At 44.8% G+C, this 12,825-nt stretch overlaps 1 protein-coding gene across 1 annotated transcript; it reads left to right on the forward strand.

Moving 5' to 3' along the window:
• The first annotated feature begins 4,032 nt into the window (after window positions 1-4,032).
• On the forward strand, window positions 4,033-12,030 carry LOC140908788 (uncharacterized). Its single transcript, XM_073336662.1, has 3 exons — window positions 4,033-4,904; window positions 5,492-5,951; window positions 11,982-12,030. Exons 1-3 carry the CDS (start codon window positions 4,322-4,324, stop codon window positions 12,028-12,030), a joined length of 1,092 nt encoding a protein of 363 aa, XP_073192763.1. The 5' UTR covers window positions 4,033-4,321.
• Window positions 12,031-12,825: the final 795 nt, after the last annotated feature.

The following is a 12,825-nucleotide window of genomic DNA, read 5'->3' on the forward strand; positions in this document are numbered from 1 at the left end:
AAGACTCAATAGTTGAAAAAGTGAAGAACTCTCTCACCACATTCAAAAAATTTGCATACATGGCTGATGAATGCACCAGTGCAAATGGTCATCCAGTATTAAGTCATTGTGTACGTTATCTTGATGTCAGTGGTGAGCTAGTAGATGCATTTCTAGATGTTCAAGTTATAGAAGACAGATTGGCTGCCTCTGTGACAACCCATATCTTAGAAGAGTTAATGCTTGTCAACTGGACCCCAAACTGGTGGCTGCTTCTGCATTCGATGGAGCTGCAAACTTCTCTGGAAGACATGGTAGAGCACAAGCTTTGCTCAGAGAAAAGTGTAACCCTAGTCTTTCCTATACACACTGCAGAGGCCATCAACTAGTGCTAGTACGAGCTGCAGACTCTTCAAAAGACATTTAAAAAGCTATAAATTTAACGTCTTCATTATATTCTTTTTTCAGCAAGAGTCCAAAAAGACTGAATATCTTGGAAAATATAGAAGATACACTAGGACTGAAGTTCAAATTAGTCCAACCAGGGAAAACCCTTTGGCTTTCTCATGAGCGATCCTTCGCTGTTGTCTTTAAATTACTCCAGCCATTATTACTGGCTTTGGAAAGTATTTACCAAGATGGAATGGATCTAAGTAGTGAGGCTGGTGGATTACTTTTGCTACTACGTTCAGAGAAGACTATTGCCATTCTCTCTCTTGTAAGTCTACTGTTGAAACCACTTGGGTCATTAAACAATGCCATCCAGGCATCTGCTACAACAGTAGTAGATCTTTGTCCAGCAGTAGAAGCTACATTGGATAGCTCTCTGATTGATCCAATTGAAAAAGTACTGGAAGAAGCAAAGACTTCAATACAGAAGTTGACTAATGAAGGCATTTATATTGAATCCTTAAGTGAAGAGGACAAGAAGTGTTTGTTAAGACAACTGAAAAAGTACACAGTCTTGATTCTTAAAAATCGACAACAGCGACTTCTAGATTCTACTCAACCTTTACGTAGCTTTTACAGATCTCTGTCTTATAAAACATGGACAGCTGAGTGGAGTGAGGCACTACCAGCAATGGGGCTGCCATGTGCTCAGGACAGAATAGAGAATTTGAACACAGAGTGGAATATCATACGACGAATGAATGAAGATTTGACTTCAACTTCTTTTTTATCATCACTAGTGGCTCGACCCGATCTTTATGCTATGTTTCCTGGGCTGAAAGAAGTAGGAATTCATCTCTTGCTACTCCCAGTCACAACAGCTACAACTGAGCGTTCTTTTTCATCATTGAATAGAATTTTGTGTTTTGAAAGAAGTTGCCTTCTGCCTGATCATGTGAATGAACTAATGGGCATATCAGTTGAAGGAATGGAAGTACCGGACACATGAGAAGCCACCAAAGATGAATGCATTGCATTCAAGAAGTTCATTAACAGAGCTGTGCAAAATTATAACAAGAAAATAAGAAGGATGTCGACGTCATGCTTCATAGGAGGCTTGAGTAGCCAACTTTAATGTGTGTGATGATTTAAAAAACTAATAAAATGGTCATGAAACATTTTTCAGTTTTTACTATGGTGCCATACAGCCTACCTTCACCCTCACAGTCTCACCCCCTCATCGGCCCTGACCCTTCCCCCCTCTGTACATTTGAGTGCCCTGCCTAATTTCAATTCCTGGGGAAAACACTGATCTGGATTCAGGAAATGTGATGCATGAGGTAACACAAAGCCAGAAGTGAGATTTTAAGAGCACCTCAACACATACGTAGCAATGGGAAAGATAGTGCACAAGATGAACAATGCCATATATAAAATCTTTGAAGATTCTTAAGTGATTTAGAAGCCTAAGTCCCACTGATTTTCAATGCAATGTAGGGTCCTAAATGCCTATGCCCCTTTTGAAAATGGTCTTTAGGCACCTTTGAAAATTTTACCCCACATCTTTTGGATAACAAGCAGAAAATTAAAGATGTCCTCACTTGAGATCAATCAATATCCCATGGCATTTTTCACAAATTAGGAGTATGAAACCTGGTGTCCTCCTTCCTGACCATTTAATTACATTTTATCTTCCTAAAAGTATTTCCCCCAGTGGTATCCATTAGATAGGTTAGTATTCACCTCCTTTCCTAAACTGTTCTGTAGTACTGCTGGACTTAAACAACTGCTGTCTTTCCACCAGACATGGCTGAACATCGGTGATGGTTGAAATGCACTTGGATAGACTAGGGCCAGATCATGCCACTGCAAGGGAGTACAATGGGTGTAAGATATAATCCCTTCCTCCCTTGTGCTAGTGCACCGTACCACTGCTTCCTGCACGCAGGGGGAAGCAGAATCTGTAGGGCAGCTACATCCTCCCCCGCTCATGCAGAGGAGTCGGAAGGAGCAGGAGAGGGTAGAGCCTCAACTCTGCCTCCCGAAAACATTCAGCCGTGCTAACTGGGGACAGTAAACTGTTTTACCTCCTCCCCAGCCCAGTAGGGAAATGGGGTCTCCCTGAGTCACAGTTTCTCTCCCCCTGTTCCAATGGGCAGCGTAACAATGCACTGCCCCTACCATGGCCTCTAGATCACAAGCTGACAATTTAGCCCTTAGGTTACATGTGCATTGTTTAAGGGCATTTGGATCCATTTTGATGAAAGCTGCTATACACAAAATGATTGTAAATTATTGCAATGAAAAAATGGAAACTTAGAGTCAAATTCTCTGCTGGAGGCAATAGAGCTCCACCAGGTTACACCAGTCCCTGCTTTATGAGCCAAAATCTAACAGGAAATACTAAATGTAAAAATGTCATAATATGTGAGTAAGTGGTACCAGCCATAGACTGGGGTTTTCAAAAGTGATTAATGATTTTGGGTGCCTCACTTGAAAGGAATCATAAAGGGATCTAATTTTCAGACTCAGTGCTCAGCACTTATTAAAAATTAGCCCCCTTTAAGGTGAATCAAGTTTGGACACCCAAATATTGAGACAACCAACATTATCAGTCATTTTTGGAAATCGTGACTATAAATTTTAAAGCAAAACTTTCCTTTTTTTTTTTTAACATAGATGGATTTTCATTCCTCCTCATGATTTTTTTAGGCCTGGTTGTTAATGGTAGAATTTATCTCCCTCGAATTTGCAATAGAGTCTAAAAGCAAACAGCAGGACTGGCATTAAGTGCTGAATAAAATCACCACTTTAAAGGGAGGAAAACAACCCCCACAACAAACAAGCAAACCAAAATGCAGAAATAAAGCAGGCTCTCTGTCATTTTGTTGAACGAATCCAGCATTTTCCTCACATGTTCCTAATCTTCCATGACTGACTGTGCTTTACTAAATTATTGTGAATGAATATTATGGGTCATGTCCAACCAAGCTGGCAGAGGGTGGTATAACCCTCAGCGTACCCTCTGCTTCCTTCCCACCACCCATAAGGTATTCATCTTGAGAGACAGAGAGGTGACACAGAATTTTCTGCGGGGGGAAGTCAGTTTTAAATTACAGTAATGCTCCATCTAACTGGCAATTGATGAGAGGTTGTGTTTAATCAGCAAAACCTGTGGATGGCTCTGGCCATCACTACTGTCCTTCCACATACACACACGAGCCAAAATGGACTAATTTTGAGGTTACACTGCGAGTTGTCTGTTGGAGGGAAAGTTATGCCTGATTTTGTTCCCTGCCCCTGTGGATATTTTTCTTTCCCCTGGTGGATATTTAGTGTCAGGAAACTCCAGCAGGGTCTGTGCTGACAGAGGCTGGGGTAGAGACCTGAACTGAACTTATCCCGACCTGCCATATCTGCCTTGAGAAGAATGCTGTACTATACATTTTATTTTATTCCCACATTTACATAGATTAGAAGCTAAAGCAATGTTAATGCTAATGTCTAATTTCCTATTCCTACTGGTGGGGAGGGAAGATTGGTTGTTTTAAGTGAACCATTGAGGAATATAATGGTAATTTTTAACAAGAGTCTAAGCCCTGGTCTACACTAGGACTTTAGGTCGAATTTAGCAACGTTAAATCGATTTAAACCTGCACCCGTCCACACAGTGAAGCCCTTTATTTCGACTTAAAGGGCTCTTAAAATCGATTTCCTTACTCCACCCCTGACAAGTGGATTAGTGCTTAAATCGACGTTCCCAGCTCGAATTTGGGGTACTGTGGACACAATTCGATGGTATTGGCCTCCGGGAGCTATCCCAGAGTGCTCCATTCTGACCGCTCTGGACAGCACTCTCAACTCAGATGCACTGGCCAGGTAGACAGGAAAAGAACCGCGAACTTTTGAATCTCATTTCCTGTTTGGCCAGCGTGGCAAGCTGCAGGTGACCATGCAGAGCTCATCAGCACAGGTGACCATGATGGAGTCCCAGAATCGCAAAAGAGCTCCAGCATGGACCGAACAGGAGGTACGGGATCTGATCGCTGTTTGGGGAGAGGAATCCGTGCTATCAGAACTCCGTTCCAGTTTTCGAAATGCCAAAACCTTTGTGAAAATCTCCCAGGGCATGAAGGACAGAGGCCATAACAGGGACCCGAAGCAGTGCCGCGTCAAACTGAAGGAGCTGAGGCAAGCCTACCAGAAAACCAGAGAGGCGAACAGCCGCTCTGGGTCAGAGCCCCAAACATGCCGCTTCTATGATGAGCTGCATGCCATTTTAGGGGGTTCAGCCACCACTACCCCAGCCGTGTTGTTTGACTCCTTCAATGGAGATGGAGGCAATACGGAAGCAGGTTTTGGGGACGAAGAAGATGATGAGGAGGAGGAGGTTGTAGATAGCTCACAGCAAGCAAGCGGAGAAACCGGTTTTCCTGACAGCCAGGAACTGTTTCTCACCCTAGACCTGGAGCCAGTACCCCCCGAACCCACCCAAGGCTGCCTCCTGGACCCAGCAGGCGGAGAAGGGACCTCTGGTGAGTGTACCTTTTAAAATGCTATACATGGTTTAAAAGCAAGCATGTGAAAGGATTACTTTGCCCTGGCATTTGCGGTTCTCCTAGATGTAGTCCTAAAGCCTTTGCAAAAGGTTTCTGGGGAGGGCAGCCTTATTTCGTCCTTCATGGTAGGACACTTTATCACTCCAGGCCAGTAACACATACTCGGGAATCATTGTAGAACAAAGCATTGCAGTGTATGTTTGCTGGCATTCAACCAAAATCCGTTCTTTCTCTCTCTGTGTTATCCTCAGGAGAGTGAGATATAATTCATGGTCACTTGGTTGAAATAGGGTGCTTTTCTTCAGGGACACTCAGTATAGCCCATTCCTGCTGGGCTGTTTGCCTGTGGCTGAACAGAAATGTTCCCCGCTGTTAGCCACAGGGAGGGGGGAAGGTTGAGGGGGTAGTCACGCGGTGGGAGGAGGCAAAATGCGACCTTGTAACGAAAGCACATGTGCTATGTATGTAATGTTAACAGCAAGGTTTACCCTGAAAGAGTGTAGCCACTGTTTTATAAAATGTGTCTTTTTAAATACCGCTGTCCCTTTTTTTTTCTCCACCAGCTGCATGTGTTTCAATGATCACAGGATCTTCTCCTTCCCAGAGGCTAGTGAAGCTTAGAAAGAAAAAAAAACGCACTCGCGATGAAATGTTCTCCGAGCTCATGCTGTCCTCCCACACTGACAGAGCACAGACGAATGCGTGGAGGCAAATAATGTCAGAGTGCAGGAAAGCACAAAATGACCGGGAGGAGAGGTGGAGGGCTGAAGAGAGTAAGTGGCGGGCTGAAGAGAGTAAGTGGCGGGCTGAAGACAGGGCTGAAGCTCAAATGTGGCGGCAGCGTGATGAGAGGAGGCAGGATTCAATGCTGAGGCTGCTGCAGGACCAAACCAGAATGCTCCAGTGTATGGTTGAGCTTCAGCAAAGGCAGCTGGAGCACAGACTGCCACTGCTGCCCCTCTGTAACCAACCGCCCTCCTCCCCAAGTTCCATAGCCTCCACACCCAGACGCCCAAGAACGCGGTGTGGGGTCCTCCGGCCAACCAGCCACTCCACAACAGAGGATTGCCCAAAAAAAAGAAGGCTGTCATTCAATAAATTTTAAAGTTGTAAACTTTTAAAGTGCTGTGCTTAAAGTGCTGTGTGGCATTTTCCTTCCCTCCTCCACCACCCCTCCTGGGATACCTTGGTAGTCATCTCCCTATTTGTGTGATGAATGAATAACGAATGCATGACTGTGAAGCAGCAATGACTTTATTGCCTCTGCAAGCGGTGATTAAAGGGAGGAGGGGAGGGTGGTTAGCTTACAGGGAAGTAGAGTGAACCAAGGGGCGGGGGATTTCATCAAGGAGAAACAAACAGAACTTTCACACTGTAGCCTGGCCAGTCATGAAACTGGTTTTCAAAGCTTCTCTGATGCGTACCGCGCCCTTCTGAGCTCTTCTAACCGCCCTGGTGTCTGGCTGCGCGTAACCAGCAGCTAGGCGATTTGCCTCAACCTCCCACCCCGCCATAAACGTCTCCCCCTTACTCTCACAGATATTGTGGAGCACACAGCAAGCAGTAATAACAGTGGGAATATTGGTTTCGCTGAGGTCTAAGCGAGTCAGTAAACTGCGCCAGCGCGCCTTTAAACGTCCAAATGCACATTCTACCACCATTCTGCACTTGCTCAGCCTGTAGTTGAACAGCTCCTGACCACTGTCCAGGCTGCCTGTGTACGGCTTCATGAGCCATGGCATTAAGGGGTAGGCTGGGTCCCCAAGGATACATATAGGCATTTCAACATCCCCAACAGTTATTTTCTGGTCTGGGAAGAAAGTCCCTTCCTGCAGCTTTTGAAACAGACCAGAGTTCCTGAAGATGCGAGCGTCATGCACCTTTCCCGGCCATCCCACGTTGATGTTGGTGAAACGTCCCTTGTGATCCACCAGAGCTTGCAGCACTATCGAAAAGTACCCCTTGCGGTTTATGTACTCGCCGGCTTGGTGCTCTGGTGCCAAGATAGGGATATGGGTTCCGTCTATAGCCCCACCACAGTTAGGGAATCCCATTGCAGCAAAGCCATCCACTATGACCTGCACATTTCCCAGGGTCACTACCCTTGATATCAGCAGATCTTTGATTGCGTGAGCTACTTGCATCACAGCAGCTCCCACAGTAGATTTGCCCACTCCAAATTGATTCCCAACTGACCGGTAGCTGTCTGGCGTTGCAAGCTTCCACAGCGCTATCGCCACTCGCTTCTCAACTGTGAGGGCTGCTCTCATCCTGGTATTCATGCGCTTCAGGGCAGGGGAAAGCAAGTCACAAAGTTCCATGAAAGTGCCCTTACGCATGCGAAAGTTTCGCAGCCACTGGGAATCGTCCCAGACCTGCAACACTATGCGGTCCCACCAGTCTGTGCTTGTTTCCTGAGCCCAGAATCGGCGTTCCACAGCATGAACCTGCCCCATTAGCACCATGATGCATGCATTGGCAGGGCCCATGCTTTCAGAGAAATCTGTGTCCATGTCCTGATCACTCACGGGACCGCGCTGACGTCGCCTCCTCGCCCGGTATCGCGTTGCCATGTTCTGGTGCTGCATATACTGCTGGATAATGCGTGTGGTGGTTGATGTGCTCCTAATTGCCAAAATGAGCTCAGCGGCCTCCATGCTTGCCTTGGTATGGCGTCCGCACAGAAAAAAGGCGCGGAACGATTGTCTGCCGTTGCTCTGACGGAGGGAGGGGCGACTGATGACACGGCTTACAGGGTTGGCTTCAGGGAGCTAAAATCAACAAAGGGTGTGCCTGTACATCAAGAAGTATTTCAGGCAGGACTGCACGGAGGGTTCCAATAAGAAATGGTGCACCAAAGTTATCGTTGTTATTGGAACAAGGAGGTTAGCCTGGCCTCTGATTGATACATGGCTAGATTAACCTCGCTGCGCCTTCTCTGTGACTGACTGCAGTGTGATCTAGACAGGGGAGGAGGAAAATGAGTACAAAACAAATCTGGTCTATTTCTTGTTCTGACCCACTCCATCTATCCTTTACATCTTTGGCTGGCAGCAGACAAAAAAGGCGCGAAATGATTGTCTGCCCTTGCTTTCACGGGGGGAGGGAGGGTGGGAACGGGGTCCTGACGATATGTACCCAGAACCACCCGCGACAATGTTTTAGCCCCATCAGGCATTGGGATATCAACCCAGAATTCCAATGGGCAGCGGAGACTGCGGGAACTGTGGGATAGCTACCCACAGTGCAATGCTCCGGAAGTCGACGCTTGCCTCGGTACTGTGGAAGCGCTCCGCCGAGTTAATGCACTTAATGCACTTAGAGCATTTTCTGTGGGGACACACACACTCGAATATATAAAACCGATTTCAAAAAAAACGACTTCTATAAATTCGACCTAATTTCGTAGTGTAGACATACCCTAAGAGAAAACAACTTGGAGCTGAATATTTTATGCTGGAAACAGGTAATTTAGTCAAAAGATACTTATCTTGTTAGACTGACCTCACACTTGGTAAAGGTTTCAGAGTAGCAGCAGTGTTAGTCATATTCGCAAAAAGAAAAGGAGGACTTGTGGCACCTTAGAGGCTAACATTTATTTGAGTATAAGTTTTCGTGAGCTACAGCTCACGTCATCGGACGCATTCAGTGGAAAATACAGTGGGGAGATTTATATACATAGAGAACATGAAGCAATGGGTGTTACCATACACACTGTAACCAGAGTGATCACTTAAGGTGAGCTATTACCAGCAGGAGAGCGGGGGGGGGGGGGGGGAAACCCCATCCTTTCATGTATTTATACCTTCTCTCTGCATTTACAGTACAGAAACCTTGCCAATAGTGCCTATGGAAAGAGGAGCTAGAGGGGAATCTTTTCTGGCAAACTATTATTTGATCTCCTATAAACAGTATTTTACAAAAGAATTGGATCAGCTACCAACTCCTTTAGGAGTCAATGCATTGGCTTTTACATATTTTCTGCTTTGAACTATCAAGCCATAATGCAACACAATATAACTCCCAAAGCATTCAAATTCTATGAAACAAAAGAGATGGAAGCTAACTCAGAATTTACATTCCATTTGCTAATGAGCGTTCCCCACCCTCACATTCCCAGTAGTTACACAATTTGTGAATGCATGTCATCACAGGGGTGGTAAATAGCTATGTATCTATTGATTAGCTGGGAGTGCAAAAAGAGTTGATTATTGCTCCCATCCCAGGGAAAAGAAGTGTGGTTTACTGCCTGATGCAGCAGTTAAATGCACAACTGAGGGTATGTCTATATTACAGCTCCGAGAGTGGCACTGCTATAGCACTGCAGCTGTGCCACTGTAGTGCTATAGTGTAGATGCACGGACTTTAAGGTCAGACGGGACCATTATGATCGTCTAGTCTGACCTCCTGCACAACGCAGGCCACAGAATCTCACCCACCCACTCCTGCAATAAACCTCTCACCTATGTCTGAGCTATTGAAGTCCTCAACTCGTGGTTTAAAGACTTCAAGGTGCAGAGAATCCTCCAGCAAGTGACCCGTGCCCACACTGCAGAGGAAGGCGAAAAACCCCCAGGGCCTCTGCCAATCTGCCCTGGAGGAAAATTCCTTCCCGACCCCAAATATGGCGATCAGCTAAACCCTGAGCATGTGGGCAAGACTCACCAGCCAGACACCCAGGAAAGAATTCTCTGTAGTAACTCAGATCCCACCCTATCTAACGTCCCATCACAGGCCACTGGGCATATTTACCGCTAATAGTCAAAGATCAATTAATTGCCAAAATTAGGCTATCCCATCGTACCATCCCCTACATAAACTTATCAAGCTTAGTCATGAAGCCAGATATCTCTTTTGCCTCCACTGCTCCCCTTGGAAGGATATTCCAGAACTTCACTCCTCTGATGGTTAGAAACCTTTGTCTAATTTCAAGTCTAAACTTCCTGATGGCCAGTTTATATCCATTTGTTCTTGTATTCACATTGGTACTGAGCTTAAATAATTCCTCTCCCTCCCTGGTATTTATCCCTGTGATATATTTATAGAGAGCAATCATATCTGCCCTCAGCCTTCTTTTGGTTAGGCTAAACAAGCCAAGCTCTTTGAGTCTTCTTTCATAAGACATGTTTTCCCTTCCTCGGATCATCCTAGTAGCCCTTCTCTGTACCTGTTCCAGTTTGAATTCATCCTTCTTAAACATGAGAGACCAGAACCGCACACAATATTCCAGATGAGGTCTCACCAGTGCCTTGTATAACGGTACTAACACCTCCTTATCTCTGCTGGAAATAGACACTTCCTACATTGATGGAAGGGGTTTTGCCATTGATGTAAAAATAATGAGGAGTCCTTGTGGCACTTTAGAGACTAACACATTTATTTCGGCATAAGCTTTCGTGGGTTAGAACCCACTTCATCAGATGCATGGAGTGAAAATACAGGAGCAGGTATAAATACATGAAAGGATGGGGTTTGCTTTACCAAGTGTGAGGTCAGTCTAACGAGATAAGTCAATTAACAGCAGGATACCAAGGAAGGAAAAATAACTTTCTTAATCCACCTCTCTGACAGACAGTACCTAGGTCAATTGAAGAATTCTTCTGTCAATTTAGCCGCCTCTACACAGGGGGATGGATTAACCTGACAGGGTGGATCAACCTGGCATTCTGGGCATGACATTTTTCGCAGCCCTGAGTGACATAGCTAGATCAATCTAATTTTGAAGTGTACACCAGGCCTCAGAGAAGAATTATTTCCTTGAAGGACAATTCTTTACTGATATTGCCACCACAGTCAGTCAATATTTGCTTTTGCATAGCCTTTGATTTTTTCATCACATTCTGTTTTGCCCATCCTTCAGCTGTTAATGACAATAGCAAATACCCCACCCTCCTTATCAGTAATTATTGTAGTAATTTGGTTTTACCCAATGTCTTTAATCAACAAAGCTGTATATGTTGCAAACATATTAAATTAGTTCTAATTTGATGTAGGATTAGGTGTCCTGCTTTTATATGCTTTACCATTAGCATATTCCAAGGAAAAAGTGGTGACATGATGGAGCAGAGTGGGATATCTGTCCTGGAAAGCCATACAATACAAAAGGTTTTATCTCCTCTGATAAACTACAGATAGGCATACGTAAATCCCACTGTAGTCAATCCTGAAAACACTTACTACTAGGTGTAGTCTCCTTGAGTTGAGACACTGGAGCTAATATCTCTATTCTTCCAAAGTATGCCATGAGATCATTAATGACCCCAAATGATCATATATCCGTTTTATAGATCATCTGAATTCTGAAACATGGCATCTCCACCCCTGAACACAGTGATTGAGCCTCAGAGCCGAAGGGAAGGCTGATACCAACTTAATCAGCGACATCACTTAGGCCTTCCAGCCACGTACCAGCCATGCCCAACCTTGTTTAATATGATGAAATGGTACGACCATAGGTCAGCTCCAGAGGAAGGTTGCAATATGGTGCTGGAAGGACAAGGAATAATTTCTCTTTTCTAGAGAGCTCCCTGAATAGCAGCGAGTTGTTAATTTAGGGCAGGTCTACACTAGAAGCGCTACCTTGGCACAGCTGCACCAATGCAGTGCGTCGGGTGAAGACGCTCTATGTGGACTGGCGGGCGCTCTCCCATCAGCATAATTACTCCTCCTCCATGAGAGGCGGAAGCTATGTGAGTGGGAGAGCGTCGTTGTAACTTGTGTCGCTCAGGGCGTCTTTTTCACACCCCTGAGCGACATAAGTTAGATCGACTTAAACGGTAATATAGACCTGCCCTTGGTGTCATAACAAGGGCCAAGACCTGCAGTAATTCAGGATTCATTCATTCCACAACACTCGCAATCCCAGGGAGAAATTGCTGGTGTAGCTTTAGCGCTGCAAAAGATTGTGGTGTGGGACTGAGTAAGAACAGAGCTGAAGCACATTCCCCTCTCAGAGGAGGAGCTGATCAGGCTGTTGGAAAACACTGTCCTGAACACTCCTCTTATCAGATCCCGAGGTTTGTCTCAATTCACTCTACTTTGTTTTTCTTGAAGATATTTGCCTCACAATCCAGACACCTCTTCCCCCAAAAATGTCAGCTAGAATCAGCTTAGTATATCTCACAGATACTTTAACTATTTTTCCACATTTGCTTGCGGATCAGCTGATGCAATTTAATCTTCTCTTCTTGAAACTCCATGTGGTATTCATTCTGCAACTTTTAATGTGTTTTTTTAAAACTTTTGGCCTAAATAATGCTTGGTGATTTTTTTGGGTGTTTGGGTATCTAACAGGACACCTTAATGTGGGCTGGACATTAAGGCACACAGCACTTTCTGAAATGAAGGACCCTCTAAGGCATTGCAAATTGGGCACCCAAAAATCACAAGTCATATTTGAAAATCTTTACTCTTCCAACACTAGAGGTTTGACTACCAATGGCAGGTATTTTATACGCAGATGTCATCATATTTGGCTGATGTTTCAGACTCCCATAATGCATTCCAAATGACCAGTTGACATGAGAACAGACAGAAGGACCCAGAAGATAAGGGAACCACGGGAACTTCAGTCTCCATAAACAGTAGATCATGCAGGATAACAACAACAAAAAACAATCATTAAATGTAATTGAACATAACATGCTAGCATGGCCCAAGTCTGTTCCAGCGTGGAGTCTGAATTACCTATCAGCTCCACAGAGGGAAGTCTCTCCCATCACTGGCAAAAAGTGTGGGAAAGCTTGCAGTGTAGCTGCCTTCACCTGATGTAGTCAGGGACAGATAGAGAGCCGCAGATTCCATTTGCTACCAATTGCTAACCCTCCCAGAACAAAATCATGGTTATAGTATTTGACATATTATGCTTTTATATGCTTTTTAAAAGCATAATAGGATA

This window comes from Lepidochelys kempii, chromosome 3 (genome assembly GCF_965140265.1).
Source record: "Lepidochelys kempii isolate rLepKem1 chromosome 3, rLepKem1.hap2, whole genome shotgun sequence".
NCBI lineage: Eukaryota > Metazoa > Chordata > Testudines > Cheloniidae > Lepidochelys > Lepidochelys kempii.